Genomic DNA, 14,148 nt, shown 5'->3' with positions numbered 1-14,148 from the left:
ATATAGTCCCGACATAGCCCAATCTGATTTTCATCTGCTTCCAGAACCTGAAGAACACCTTCGACGGCTTCACTTTGATAATGATGAGGTGTTGCCAGCAGAGGTGAGACTGCGATTCCGTCAACAAAGCCAAACATTCTACAGTGACAGTACGAACAAACTGGCCCATCCTTGGGAGGAATGCGTTTCTCTCCAGATGATTATGTTGAGAGATAAATATGTACACATGAAGATTAAAGGTGTACAATGTTAATAACGTTCGTTTTATTTAAAAAGCTTAAAGAGTTCTCACATAAAAAAATTCAGAGGCATTGCTTTTCATCACGCTCTCGTACTTTCAGAAAAAGCTACCTTGTATTTGCATTCGATGCCAGTAACCTTCTCTATTACAGAAACGCTATTAATCCTGTTGGCAATGACGTTGTATAGCCTCTTTGCTTCACACATCGCCAATTACTCTGCGGCCAAAGTGGCAGAAAATATCTTGTACTTTGAGCGTCGCGTTTGATACTCTAACAGTCTCAACATCGCCTAATTTAATATTTAATGAGGGTGCACTACATCACCTCTAATTTAATTCTTTGGTTTTCACCTTACAGGCTCTTTTAATATACTATCCATTACCTTAAATTCATCTTCCGTTCGTCCCCGGTAGCTCAGTGGTCAGCGTGACAGAATGTCGATCCTAAGGGCCCGTGTTCGATTACCGGCTGGGTCGGAGATTGTTTCCGCCCAGGGACTGGGTGTTGTGTTGTCCTAATCATCATCATCATTTCATCCCCATCGACGCGCAAGTTGCTGAAGTGGCGTCAAATCGAAAGACTTGCACCCGGCGAACGGTCTACCCTACGGGAGGCCCTCGTCACACGACATTTATTTTTATTCATCTTCCAAATCATTTGCCATTTCTAACAGAATTAAGACGCTATCGTCAAACCTTAACGTGTCGCGTCCCCTTCCGTAAACTTTAACTTGTTTACAACTTTCTTTATATGCAAGGTGAATAACATGGGGAACAGACTATAGCTCTGTCTCTTTAACTTCTAAGCTACTGGCTCCCTTTCAGATCCTTCGGCTCTTGCGACAACGGTGTGGATACTGCACATATTCGCTTGGCAAAGGGCATAGACATTTACGGATGAGATGAGTGTAGCTGGTTCGTTCATCTGCTAGACACACACACACACACACACATATATATATATATATATATATATATATATATATATATATATATATATATATACTGGTATAGGCATGCATATTAAAATACAGATATATGTAAACGGCGCAGCGGTCGGCGACGCCTAAATAAGACAACAAATGTCTGACGCAGTTGTTAGATCCATTACTTCTCCTATAATGGCAGGTTATCAAAATTTAAATGAGTCCAAACGTGGTGTTGCAGTCGGCGCACGAGCGATGGGACACAGCATCTCCGAGGTAGCGATGAGATCGAGATTTTCCCATACAACGATTTCACGAGTGTACCGTGAATATCAAGAATCCGGTAAAACATCAAATCTCCCACATCGCTGAGGCCGGAAAAAGATCCAGAAAGAAGGAGACCGGCGACGACTGAAGAGAAACGTTCAACGTGACAGAAGCGCAACCCTTCCGCAAATTGCTGCAGATTTCAATGCTGGGCCATCAACAAGTGTCAGTGTGCGAATCATTCAACGAAATATCACCGATATGGGCTTTCGGAACAGTACCCTTGATGACTGCGCGACACAAAGCCTTACGCTTCGCTTGGGACAGTCAACACCGACATTGGACTGTTGACTGGGAACATGTTGCCTGGTCGGACGAGTCTCGTTTCAGATTGTATCGAGTGGATGGACGTGTGCGGGTGTGGAGGAAACCTCATAAATCCATGGACCCTGCATGTCAGCAGGGGACTGTTCGAGCTGGTGAGGCTCTGTAATGTCTGTAATGGCGTGGGGCGTGTGCAGATGGAGTGATACATCTCTGGCAGGTGACAAGTGCGTGAAAATCGAGTCTGATCTCCTGCATCCATTCATGTCCAGTGTGCATTCCAATGGACTTTGGCAATACCAGCAGGACAATGCAACACCCCACAGGTCCACAATTGCTAAAGAGTGGCTCCGGGGACCCTACACGATTTTAAGCAGGTGTACCAGTTTTTCTGGCTCTTCAGTGTGCATACATTGCAAAGAACTATCAAGTGCATAGCGCAGGATACGCTGTACGGTAACACATGTTACGGTTTTTTCCCGTTCCTATTGCGTGTGGAGCGCAAGAAGAATATCTTCTTAAATGTCGCTCTACGCATGAGATAAGTATGGGGTGAAACGTAATTGACACTGGTCTTTGAAATTTTGTAAGTACGATTTCAAAGAATATTTTCCCCATATTTACAAGAGTATGACAATTCAGTTTCTTCAGTACTTCCATGACTCTCTTATTCATCTACATCTACATACAAATGCAAAAAGCCTCCTTACGGTGCATTCCACCCGCAGATAGAGCGAGGAAAAATGACTGTCTCCATGCTTCTGTATGAGCCCTAATTTCTTGTGCCTTATCGTCGTTTTCCGTACGCGAAATGTATGTTGGCTGCGGTAGAATTGTTAGAGTAAGCTTCAAATGCCGGTTCTATTGACTTTCTCAGGAGTATTCTTTGAAATGAATGCTTTCTTTCCTCCAGGTATTCTCACTTGAGGTCCCGAAGCACATCGGTAACGCTCGCAGGCTGATCGAACCTACCGGTAACAAATGTAGTGGCTCACCTCTGAATCGCTTCGATATCTTCTTTCAATCCGACCTAGTGCGGATCTCAGACACTCGAGCGATATTCAAAAATGAGTCACACTAGCGCCCTATCTACGGTCTCCTTTACAGATGAACTATACTCTCCTAAAATTCTCCCAGTAAACTGAAGTTGTCCATTCGCCTTTCCTACCACAGTCCTCAAATGCTTGTTTCATTTCATATTATTTCGCAATGTTACGACAGGATATTTAAACGGCGTGACTGTGTCAAGCAGGACACAACTAATGCTGTATGTGAGCATTACTGATTTATTTTTCCTACTCATCCGCATTAACTCAGATTTTTTTTAAAGCTAACAGCCAGCTGCCACTCATCACACTAACTAGACATTTTCTCTAGGTGATACTTATCAATCTACAGTCACTTATCTTCGACACCACCCTGTGCACAGCAGCATCATTAGCGAACAACCGCAGATTGCTGCGCAGCCTGTCTATCAGATCATTTACTCGTATAGAAAATAGCAACGATCTTATCACACTACCCTGGGTCACTCCTGATGGTACCCCAACCTGCGCTGAACTCTCGCCGTCGTGGACGTAATAGTCTTCAAGCTAGTCAAATACTTCGAAGATTATTCCGTACGCACGTACCTTCGTTCACAGTCTGCAGTGGGGTATCGAGTGGAATGCTTTTCGGAAATCTAGAAATATGGAATCTGCTTGTTTTCGTTCATCCGTAGTTCGCGGTATATATTGTAAGAAAAGAGCGAGCTGGGTTTCGCACGAGCGACGCTTTCTAAAGTCGTGCTGAATCGTGGAAATGAGCTTTTCGGTCTCTAGGAAATTAAATTATTTTCGAACTCAGAATATGCTCTAGAATTCTGCAACAAACCGATGTTAAGGATATTGGTCTGTAATTTTGCGGGTCCACTCTTTTTCCCTTTTTATACACAGGAGTCACCTGCGTTTTTTTCCAGTCGCTTGTCACTTTGCGCTGCTCGAGGGATTCGCCATAAATGCAAAGTAAGTAACGGGCCAGTGACGTAGAATACTATTTGTAAAACCAAGTTTTGATTCCATTCGGACCTGGCGAATTATTTGTTTTTAACTCTTTCATTTGTTTCTCTACGCCAGGGATGCTTATTAGTATGTCATCCATACGGGACTATACTATTGTCAAATGACAGTACGTTTGTTCGATTCTCTTGCGTGAATGATTCCTTAAACGTATAACGTAAACCTTGGGCCTTCCTTTCGCTATCTTCTGTTGCCAAACGAGAGTGGTCAACGAGTGACTGTCGATGGAATCCTTAGCCCACTTAGAGATTTCACATGACTCAAATAAATATGTTATCATTCGCGCCAACCTTTTCCATGCGGAAAGAAGCGCAATCTTCGATCATCTGAAGAAGACCCCTTCTGCTGTTCCTCAAGGCCTGTGGATAAGCTGACACTCCTTTTGTGTGAGGTGTATGCTGCAGGAGCTTTCGAGATAGGCCTATCTTCAGTGACTCCAGAATAATGTCAAACTGACTGTGTCCCAAACGGAGCTAGTGCAGAATGAGAGTGATGATGATTCTGTCTCTTCTTTGATTTCGGCTTTATCTTATTCCTTCTCGTGCTGCAGGTTGTAAGACTCTATTTTGCTGCTCATAATTATATTACTTTATAGTGTTATGGATTTTTTTTATTAGATCGAACTATGTTGTGTGCAATGAAGGCTGTAAATTAGAAATCATTTCAGGGTAAAAAAAATTGGAATTTATTTTCTCGTTTGTTACGTGAACGCCAGTAACCGAACTAGATAATGTCTGACAAACCCGTTCCGCCACCAATTTAGGGAAATTCGTTCACATTGAAACTTCAGCTCAGCCAAAATTCCTCACACGAATGGTTAATTTAATGACGAAGACTCTGTATGAAACAATAACAATAATTTTGAATGGCTCAGTAGTCTAGTGAAAATCTTTCAAATGGACGCCACTTGGGCGATTTGCGTGTCCTTGCTGCTTGAGCTGTAGATTTTGGTGCATGTGCTGCAGTTCCAGAAGAAATTCCAGTCGACAGTGCTCCAGGGAGAACTGATGCAGGGTGAGAGCGGTGAGAGTCTGGTGGTTGTTGCAGCAGCTCTAGATTCTGGCCCAAGTGCAGGGATTCGACAGTATTTCACGAGGAGCTGACGCTGAGTGAGAGTGGTGAAGGTCTGGTTCTTGTTGTAGGAACTGCAGACTGTGGGCCACGTCCGGAAGTTGCTGAAGCAGGCCGAGTTCGTGGTGCACCTGGAGAAGCTGACCCAGAGGATCACCGTGTGCCGTGAGCGGCTGCGAATGTCGAGCTTCGTGCGCATCGACCCAACTTTCACGACACAACCCGTCCTGGGCAGCACGTCATCGCTCTCCACCAGGGTGCTCGAGTCACTGGTCGGCCTGGCCCTCAGGAATCGCCGTCGTGCCTCAGGGTAAGCCCAAAATCCCAATCCATCCTTTATTTACCTTTAGAGCATCACTAATCCTAAAGTGTGTCCGATATCTAATACTCGAAACGAGTAATGGATGCACAGTGTATGTGTGGATGATCCTATGTGTCACTCAGTATTCTCGGTTTCCTGTCCTGGCGAACATAGGTCGGACATAAAGTTTTCATTATCACACAGAACACATTAAGACAAAAGATTTAATTAATTTTGTTTATGTGCAGGTACATGTCTGCAGCATTGTAAATCGTGCGCCACGGTATCTAGGTAGAGGAGATATAAAAAAGAAATAGTGCAGCTCTTTTTAGAGTGAAGTGTCGTAAGGTATTACCTTTTCTGCATTTGAAGGGGCACAACTCTGCAACAGTACTTTACGAGGTGGCGGACGTATAGGGCAACAGTACACCATTACATGACACAACAAGTATATGGAGCAAACGCTCCCAATTTGGATGAACGAAAAAGGAAATGGATGACCATGTATACGCGACTGGAACAGGAAAGGGAGGTAATGACAGTGGCACGTAAAGTGCCCTCCGCCACACACCGTTGGGTGGCTTGCGGAGTATCAATGTAGATGTAGATGTAGATGTACGAAGATCTGGTAGCCGCCAGACAAGTGGAGGTCCTGGTGCTCAAAGGCGGGTTTGCCAAAATCGAGGAGATAGTGGAAAAAGTGAAAATCGGTCATGAAGCAATTTTCAAAATTCCGCATGAAATATCGTACATCGTACAGATCGCCAACCACTGGGTTCCGCGACTGCTCACATCCATTCAAAAAGCTAATCGAACCGAGGCAGCAACGTAGACGTTGCTGGTGTGTCAGGCCAATCCAGATGACTTCTTTAGCGCCTAATTACCATGGATGAGTGCTGATGTACTCACTATGATACCGAGACAGAGGAGAAGAGCAGAACAGTGGAAACATGTGGATTGATCGCCGCAGAAAATGATGAATACTGAAATTTCACTGTGTGATGTGTTGCTGATTATTTTTTGGACTGACGTCGTATGGTGTCAACAGATTATGTTCATAACAGTCATGACGAGATTACAGGAGGCTGTCAATTAGAAAGGAATGGGAAACTATGAAGAGTGAGTTTTTGCTACACGGCAACGCCTCAACGCACTCTGCGCGGGGATGCTGTCACTCTTACTGCTTTTTTTTGGCTATCAAATGCTGAACTTTATTTTATTTCACTTCACATTATCCATTCTCAAATGGAAATGGAAATGTCGTGTAGCTAGGGCCTCCCGTCCGGTAGACTGGTCACCTGGTGCAAGTCTTTCGAGTTGACGCCACTTCGGCGACTTGCGTGTCGATGGGGATGAAATGACGATGATAAGGATAGCACAACACCCAGTCCCTGAGCGAAGAAAATATCCGACCCAGCCGGAAATCGAACCCGGGTCGTTAGGTATGACATTCCGTCGCGCTGACCACTCAGCTACCAGGGGCGGACATTCTCAAATTGTGGATCGCACGGCTGTTTTTCGCACAGTATTACATTGCTTTAATACACGGTTCGTTGACATTAAGTGATAACAGCCTTCGTTTGACGTAAAACAGAGCAATAACCACCCACAGACGGTAGATGGCAGCACTAGCAGTGGAAGGTGTATTACGCTCATCGGTGGAGGGGGTAGGGGGAGGGCGGGGAGGGAGGGAGGGGACACAGTGCAGTCGTTGTCGTAATGCTGATAGGGGGACATCCAAAAGACCACGATCTTTGGATTTTGGGCCAAGGGTGGAAGCATTTCCGAAACAACTGGGTTGTGCCGCTGTGGTTAAGTATACCGTGCATGGCAAAATAGCACTATCAAAAACCGGCGCCGAGGCAAGTGTGGGCCACAGATGGCTGCTGAAGTGTGTACGTCAGAATACACGTGCAACTGTTGAGGAGCTGACCTCCCAGATGAACCAAGGGGATACCAAAAGTGTCTCTTCAACGACCGTTCACCAAACGTTGCTGAGTATGGGCCTCCGCGTTAGGCACCTGGTTCATCCACCCATTCAGCGACGAAGGCTCAAATTTTCACTCCAGTACGGCAACTGGATGCCCACTGAGTGGCAACAAATGGCCTTCTCAGATAAATCAAGTTTTATGCTCCATCGGACACATGGCCATTGACATGCACAGCATGAAATGTCTGAAAGGAAACGGGTCCACGCCAGAAGAGGGTCTGGGGAATGTTTTCCTGGATTTCTCTGCGTGATCTCGTCATTCTGAAAGACTCAGAAGGCAATACAAGTATGCCTCTATCCTTGGGGACCATATCCTTCTCGACATACAGTTTGGCACGATGGCATCTACCAGTACAACGTTACAACGTGTCGCACAGCTCGTAGAGTACATGCGTGGTTCGAAGAAAACCAGGATGAGTTAACCGTAAACTGAATCGAGAATCTGTGGGACCACATCGATCGGGCTGTTCGCGCTATGGATCCTCAAACAAGAAACCTGGCGCAGCTGGCGACGTCACTGGAGTCGGCATGACGTCATCCCGGTCGGCACTTTCCAGAACCTCACTGGGCCTCTTCTTGCACGTCTCGCGCTGCGAAAGTTGGGTGTTCATTCTGTCGACAGGTGGTCACTTTAATGTTGACTGGACAGTGTAGTAATTTGCAGACACGCATTTCATGCATGACTCAGTGCATTGCAGTATCCAGGATGCCTGAAGCAATGTGATACACAGTCCGTTAGGATTATATTTGTACGATAAACTCTGGCTCACAATATTTCAGGAATTTGGAATAGTCTCACCTGTGGTGAACAGGAGCCATCGATATAACCAGTTTCTCCGCTATCGGTGATCTGGTGTCGGCGATGTAACCAATACTTTAGTTAGGACACTTTTGGCAGAAATTTTCGTGTGTTGCTGTTCAATGATGTGACTTCGTGGACAGTAGAGGGTCCTGTTATGAAGAGGAGGGGGGGGGGGGCAACGCTTCAGTTTTCTCATCCTATCGCCGCCAAGATGACCGTATGTGATCATCGAAGATCGCTACTTAAGTAGGTGACACTGCTGCATTGCTCCGCTGACTGCTGGCTTCCTTTGCACATACCTTGAGTTTCAGTTGCCGCATGCATCGGGGCTACGAGACATTTAAATGAACTGAACTGAGGATTTGGATAGTTAACATACCACGTGTTCCATGGACTAAATTTATAGTGAGTCGGTTATACACCGTGTGTTCCAGTTTCGTTAGGACAGCTTGTGTGAAATTTCAAACTGCAGTGCTATCTTGTGGCGAGTTGTGGCGTTATGATCGGTGAAGTTTGAACAAAAGCTGCGTAAAGGTAAAAGCACAAGCATCGTTGCAGCAGGCATCCTGGCTGCGAATGTAACAGTATCTGTCTGACACTAGTCGGAAAATGGCCGTGAAGCGATGAGGCAATATCAAGTTTTGTGTTACGTGAAGCACATCAGCCAGTCAATTCGTCGAAATCGACCCGAAAACCGATAGGCAGGTTCATGGTCGCACTTCCGCGACAACGCCCCTGCCGGAAAAACGACGATCGTGCGCGAGTGTTTGGCCAACAAACGCTTCTCTGTCTTGGATCACCTGCCGTATTCATCGGATTTTCCCGCAGCCGATTTTTGCTTGTCCCACAAGCTGAACCTGGCAGTGAAAGAACACTGTTAAGATGCATTTAAGGGCATCTAAGAAAACTGTGATGTAGTTCTAAATGCAAACTCCAAAAAAGGGCCACAGAGACTGTTTCAAAACATTTGTAAAATTATTTCAGCTGTGTTTGATTCAGAGGGAGGCTATTTTGAATAAATACATTGATTTTATGAACGTAATCCACGACTTATTTTTCATAGACTCAGTCCTAACCTAGCTCTGACACAGTGTGTTGCTATACCCCGAGTATTTCTCTCTCTATGTATATCATATGATTTTTCTAAGTTGTTTTCTTACTTAATTAACTTTCCGTTAGCTGCAATAGGCCATTTGAGACCCTTCGTGATCAGTATTTCATTTGTTTCCCCGAACATCATGTAAGTCGATTCCTTAAGATTTAATCTTGTTAACTTGCGTTGAGAATATGTGTCATTTTAGGTAGGATCAAGGATTGAACGAAATTATAAATATGTGATAAATATGTTCTTAAAATGATTCAAGCAAATAAATGAACAAATTCAAAACAGCAATTAGACTTTCCGCATAACTCATAAATATGCTACGTTCTTTGGGAGGGTGAGAACCCATTGGTGTCCATGTAAGTTAGGAAGAGGATTGTCTTTGGATTCCGAGCGGTTCTAGGCACTACAGTCTGGAACCGCGCGACCGCTACGGTCGCACGTTCGAATCCTGCCTCGGGCATGGATGTGTGTGATGTACGCAGGTTAGTTAGGTTTAAGTAGTTCTAAGTTCTAGGGGACTGATGACCTCAGCAGTTAAATCCCATAGTGCTCACAAGGGAACCTCCCCATCGCACCCCCCTCAGATTTAGTTATAAGTTGGCACAGTGGATAGGCCTTGAAAAACTGAACACAGATCAATTGAGAAAACAGGAAGAAGTTGTGTAGAACTGTGAAAAAATAAACAAAATATACAAACTGAGTAGTTCAAGGGAAGATAAGCAACAATAAAGACGATAGGAACGCAGGAGCGCCGTGGTCTCGTGGTAACGTGAGCAGCTGCGGAGCGAAAGGTCCCAGGTTCACATCTTCCAACAAATGTAGATTTTAATTTTTTGTTTTCAGTTTATGTGACAAACTCTTATGTTTTCATCACTTTTTTGGGAGTGATTATCACCTCCACAAGAAAACCTAAATCGGGCAAGGTAGAAGAATCTTTTTACCCATTCGCCAAGTGTACAAGTTAGGTGGGTCGACAACATATTCCTGTCATGTGACGCACATGCCGCCACCAGTGTCGTATAGAATAATCAGATGTGTTTTCCTGTGGAGGAATCTGTTGACCTATGACCTTACGATCAAATGTTTTCTGTTCCCATTGGAGAGGCACGTCATTTCGTCTACTAATCGCACGGTTTTGCAGGGCGGTCGCAAAACACAGACACTAAACTTATTACAGTGAACAGAGATGTCAATGAACGAACGGACAGATAATAACTATGCAAAAATAAAGAAAGTAAAATTTTCAGTCGAGGGAAGATTTGAACCAAGGATCTATCGTTCAGCAGTTGCTCACGCTACCACGGGACCACAGCGCTTCTAAGCACACTTCGTCCATGATGTTGCTTATGTGGCCCATGGACTACTCAGTTTGTATATTTTGCTTATTTTTTCACAGTTCCACACAACTTCTTCCTGTTTTCTCAATTGATCTGTGTTCAGTTTATCAAGGCCTATCCACTGTGTCAACTTATAACTAAATCTGAGGGGGGTGCGATGGGGAGGTTCCCTTGTCAGAACCATTTGAACCATTTTTTTGTCTTTGAATTTTGGAACAACAGAGTGATTAAATCTGTTGTAATATAATACAAGTTGTTTCACGATAACGTAACCACTGGTACAGGTCAGACAACAGTTCATTGAATCCGCATTCCATTATCCGTTCGTACAGTATAGACGGAATAAATAGTCAGAATGCATAAATGATTAAATAGTCAGATTGTGTAAATAATACAAATAGAGAATAATGAATTGTGAGAAAATGTGAAAAGGGACTTCACATTAATGTTACATAAATAGTCGGACTGCCTAAATGATATTATAATAGTATAGTGATTGGCTGTGCTTAAACAGTATAGAAGTTACCGTAAAATGAGGCGAATAGAAACAGTTTTCAACTTTAAAAGGAAATAAAATGATAATTTTGAAGGGAAATATGGAAATCAAAGTAGTATGGGATTATAGGTATTGTGCCCAACTTTCAACTGCATTTGGAATCCAGTTCATGCTTTTATAACATAAAAAATAAAAAATTGGTGCTTCTATTCACACTACAGAGAGAGGTGAGTAGATACAGAAGTGTTATCCGTATTATTTTTTCTACTTATTGGTTTTTATGGTGGATAGGGATATGTCAGAACCAGTTTTGGATCTAGCAGAATACTAAACAAAGTTTATCTTGTTCAAAAATGTTTTCTTTAATACAAAAAGTAAGAGTATTCCATGAATTGTAGCTTTTTATTCCGTTTTCCAATAATTGTTATATCTCTAATTGCTTTATTGTAACATTAAATTTTAGATCTGCATTTGTTTATTTGTTAATGTGTGAAGTCACTGACATGATGTTTAAAAATGATGTACCTCCAGGACTAACGAAGGACTTTTGAACAACATGTCCATATCTATTAAAGTAAATGCGTTTAATGAGTCTTGTTTTCCAGAAAATATCAACTAAAGCTATGCTTTCTAAATAAAAATTTTACTAGCATACATTTTGAGATAATGCTTAGTTTTTCCATGTACTTTAATCACAGCATAATTTCCTGGGTCGAGAACAGTGCCAGACAGTTCTTCATTTTCATCAATTTCTTAGTCTCTCTCAGAAGAAACACTGGCGGTTACTGCTTCCATTCATCCTAGAAATTCTGAAAACAGACCCTAATTTCCTATTAAACAAAACACAAGAGAGATTACAGTAGACTTTAAAGCTGAACTATTGGTTAATAAAACGGGACTGCAAATTTGCTTACCATGTATCTAAATTAAAACAACACAGTTTACACTGATACAAAGAACGTTCTAAGAAAGGAAAATGAGCGTCACATCCGATATTTGTTGCAGAGTGAAACAAACATCAACTGACAGTGTCGCCAAAATTGAATTTCATAATTTCGTTTTTAAATTGGTTCCATACCAACCTAGACAAATTTTTGAAGGATATTCTCCTTTGCCTTCCAACACGATAGCACAGAACATTTTTGGACGTTTCGTTTCTATTCATCCCATTGTTTCTATTCGCCCCATTTTACGGTACATATGTACAGAAAAAAGTTTCGCAGCAAGTGCCGTCGTAACTGAAAGGAATTTGTCATCGTGGATGGAAACTTCAATCAAGCTTAGCCCCTGGCTGGATGGCAGAGGTCATCCGGAAAGCCCCAACACATGGCGAGCTTTTTACCCTGAGTCTCTCTCCTGCTAGTAATATTACTCTGCTATTCAATTGTCAAAATGCTCTCTCCCGTCTTCAGCAGTCTTTTACCTCTTCTGTCCATCCCACCTTCCACCACGCCTACCATACTCGACAAGTGACGGTCAAAAGTGAACGTTAACTTACAAAGCTACAACCATTCCTGAGGATTGTTGCTGCCCCAAATTTTAAGTTGTCAGTGTAACCACAACGTTCTTTACTTTGTACATCAGTGCTTCTCAACTTTCCTGAAACATGAAATTAAACTCACACGATTATGTAGGTATTTCATTAATCTAAAAAGTCAGTGAGGCGATTGGTGTCGCTTAATTCTTTTTTGGGGTTTGTGGTTTGATATAGGCTAATATTCATTGTGAGTGGTACGACGAATTTAGTCGGTTCCTCGCCTTTTTTTCCGTCGCCCTAGTTTCATTCACCTACCTTTACACCTGCGGATCGGACTGACATTCTCGTGCCTTTTTCCCATAATAATGGGTGCTTGCCACCAACCTTTCGCCAAAATGTTTCCATTTCTGTTTTATTAAGATCTATTATCAGTGTGTTGTCACGAAAACGACAGGGTGTGCACCTGTTGAAGTATCGGCGGTTGTGATGACGTCACCCGGCTGCATGCCCGTAAGTTATTTGTTGTTCTTAATCTGTACCTATTCAGCTTTTCCTTTCTTCAACGCTTTTATCATATGTTATGTCACAGGCTAGATACTTACAATGACATGTTTGCTCTGTTATTTTTCCGTCAGTGACAGTCTTACTTCTTATAGGATGATTTTCCCGAATGCCAATACTTTCGTTTTGCTTATGGAAATCTTAAAATTATGTTTGTTGGCAATTCTGGCAAGTCTTTGTACTAGGATCTACAATTCATCTTTTTTTTCCAAAGATTAGTTGGTCGTCCGCAAATAAAAGAGTGCTTAGTCTTTTCTCACGTCCTGTTTTAAAACAGTTGCGTCCATCCACCCATTCCCATAGGATGGTATCGGTATAAATATTCAACAGTAAGTGTGACAGACGGCAGACCTTTGTTGACATTTATTGGTTTACTCAGTTCTTCATTTGTTTCTCTAACTGTCTTTATATGATGCTACGACTTCTAAGAAAATTAATTAACTGTCTGGAGTAGCTCCTCTTATCCAGAATCTCCGACAAATCCGTCCTTCCTACATGGTCGAAGGCCTCCTCACAGCCTATAAATGCTAGATGCGCTTATTTGTCGAATTCCGTTGTGTTTCTCAATAATTTTGTCCACTACGAATACATTACCAACGCCCGAGCGGCCCAGCCTGAAGATACGTTGTTCCTCAAGCAGCTAGACCTCCGTAATTGCATTCATTCTTTGTTTTTTTTAATGTTGCATAGATTTTATAGCTGGATGTCATAATATTGATTCACCTCCAATTATTGCAAACTGTGCTGTCTTCATTCTTAAAAGAAAAAAAACTGAAATTACTGTCGTTATTGTCTAGTCTTGTGTTATTTGTTGTTGTGCCCAACATATTGAAGTGAAACGTCCTTAATTCAAGGCACGTTCAATCATACTTAAGAATTTATGCTTTAATGTTATCTATTCCTGCTGCTTTCCTGTTTCTGCTGGTTCTCAGAGATTCTTTAAATTCTTCCCTTCATTTTAAGTCAACACTTAAATTCCCCCCGTCCCCCCCCCCCCCCCCCTGTACAAAATCTCCCTCTTGCTCCATTTCTCCACACCAGCAGCGGAAAAATTCTCCTCTCTCAGCACAAAAAAGGCGAATATGCTACTGGTTAAAAGATTCTGTTTGAGAAGCTACGCCGCGCGGGATTAGCCGAGCGGTCTAGGGCGCTGCAGTCATGGACTGTGCGGCTGGTCCCGGCGGAGGTTCGAG

General features: G+C 42.9%; 1 protein-coding gene across 1 annotated transcript in view; it reads left to right on the top strand.

Annotated features, from left to right (window-relative positions):
* The window catches only part of LOC126419046 (transient receptor potential channel pyrexia-like), a 245,435-nt gene that overhangs the window by 212,511 nt on the left and 18,776 nt on the right, over positions 1-14,148 (top strand). The window contains exon 12 of the mRNA XM_050086118.1: positions 4,958-5,196. Coding sequence (XP_049942075.1) covers positions 4,958-5,196 — 239 coding nt within the window. The remainder of the gene's footprint in view (positions 1-4,957; positions 5,197-14,148) is intronic.

The sequence above is a fragment of the Schistocerca serialis genome, chromosome 9 (assembly GCF_023864345.2).
Source record: "Schistocerca serialis cubense isolate TAMUIC-IGC-003099 chromosome 9, iqSchSeri2.2, whole genome shotgun sequence".
NCBI classification, from domain to species: Eukaryota; Metazoa; Arthropoda; class Insecta; order Orthoptera; family Acrididae; genus Schistocerca; species Schistocerca serialis.
This window is presented reverse-complemented; position numbering and strand designations above follow the sequence as displayed.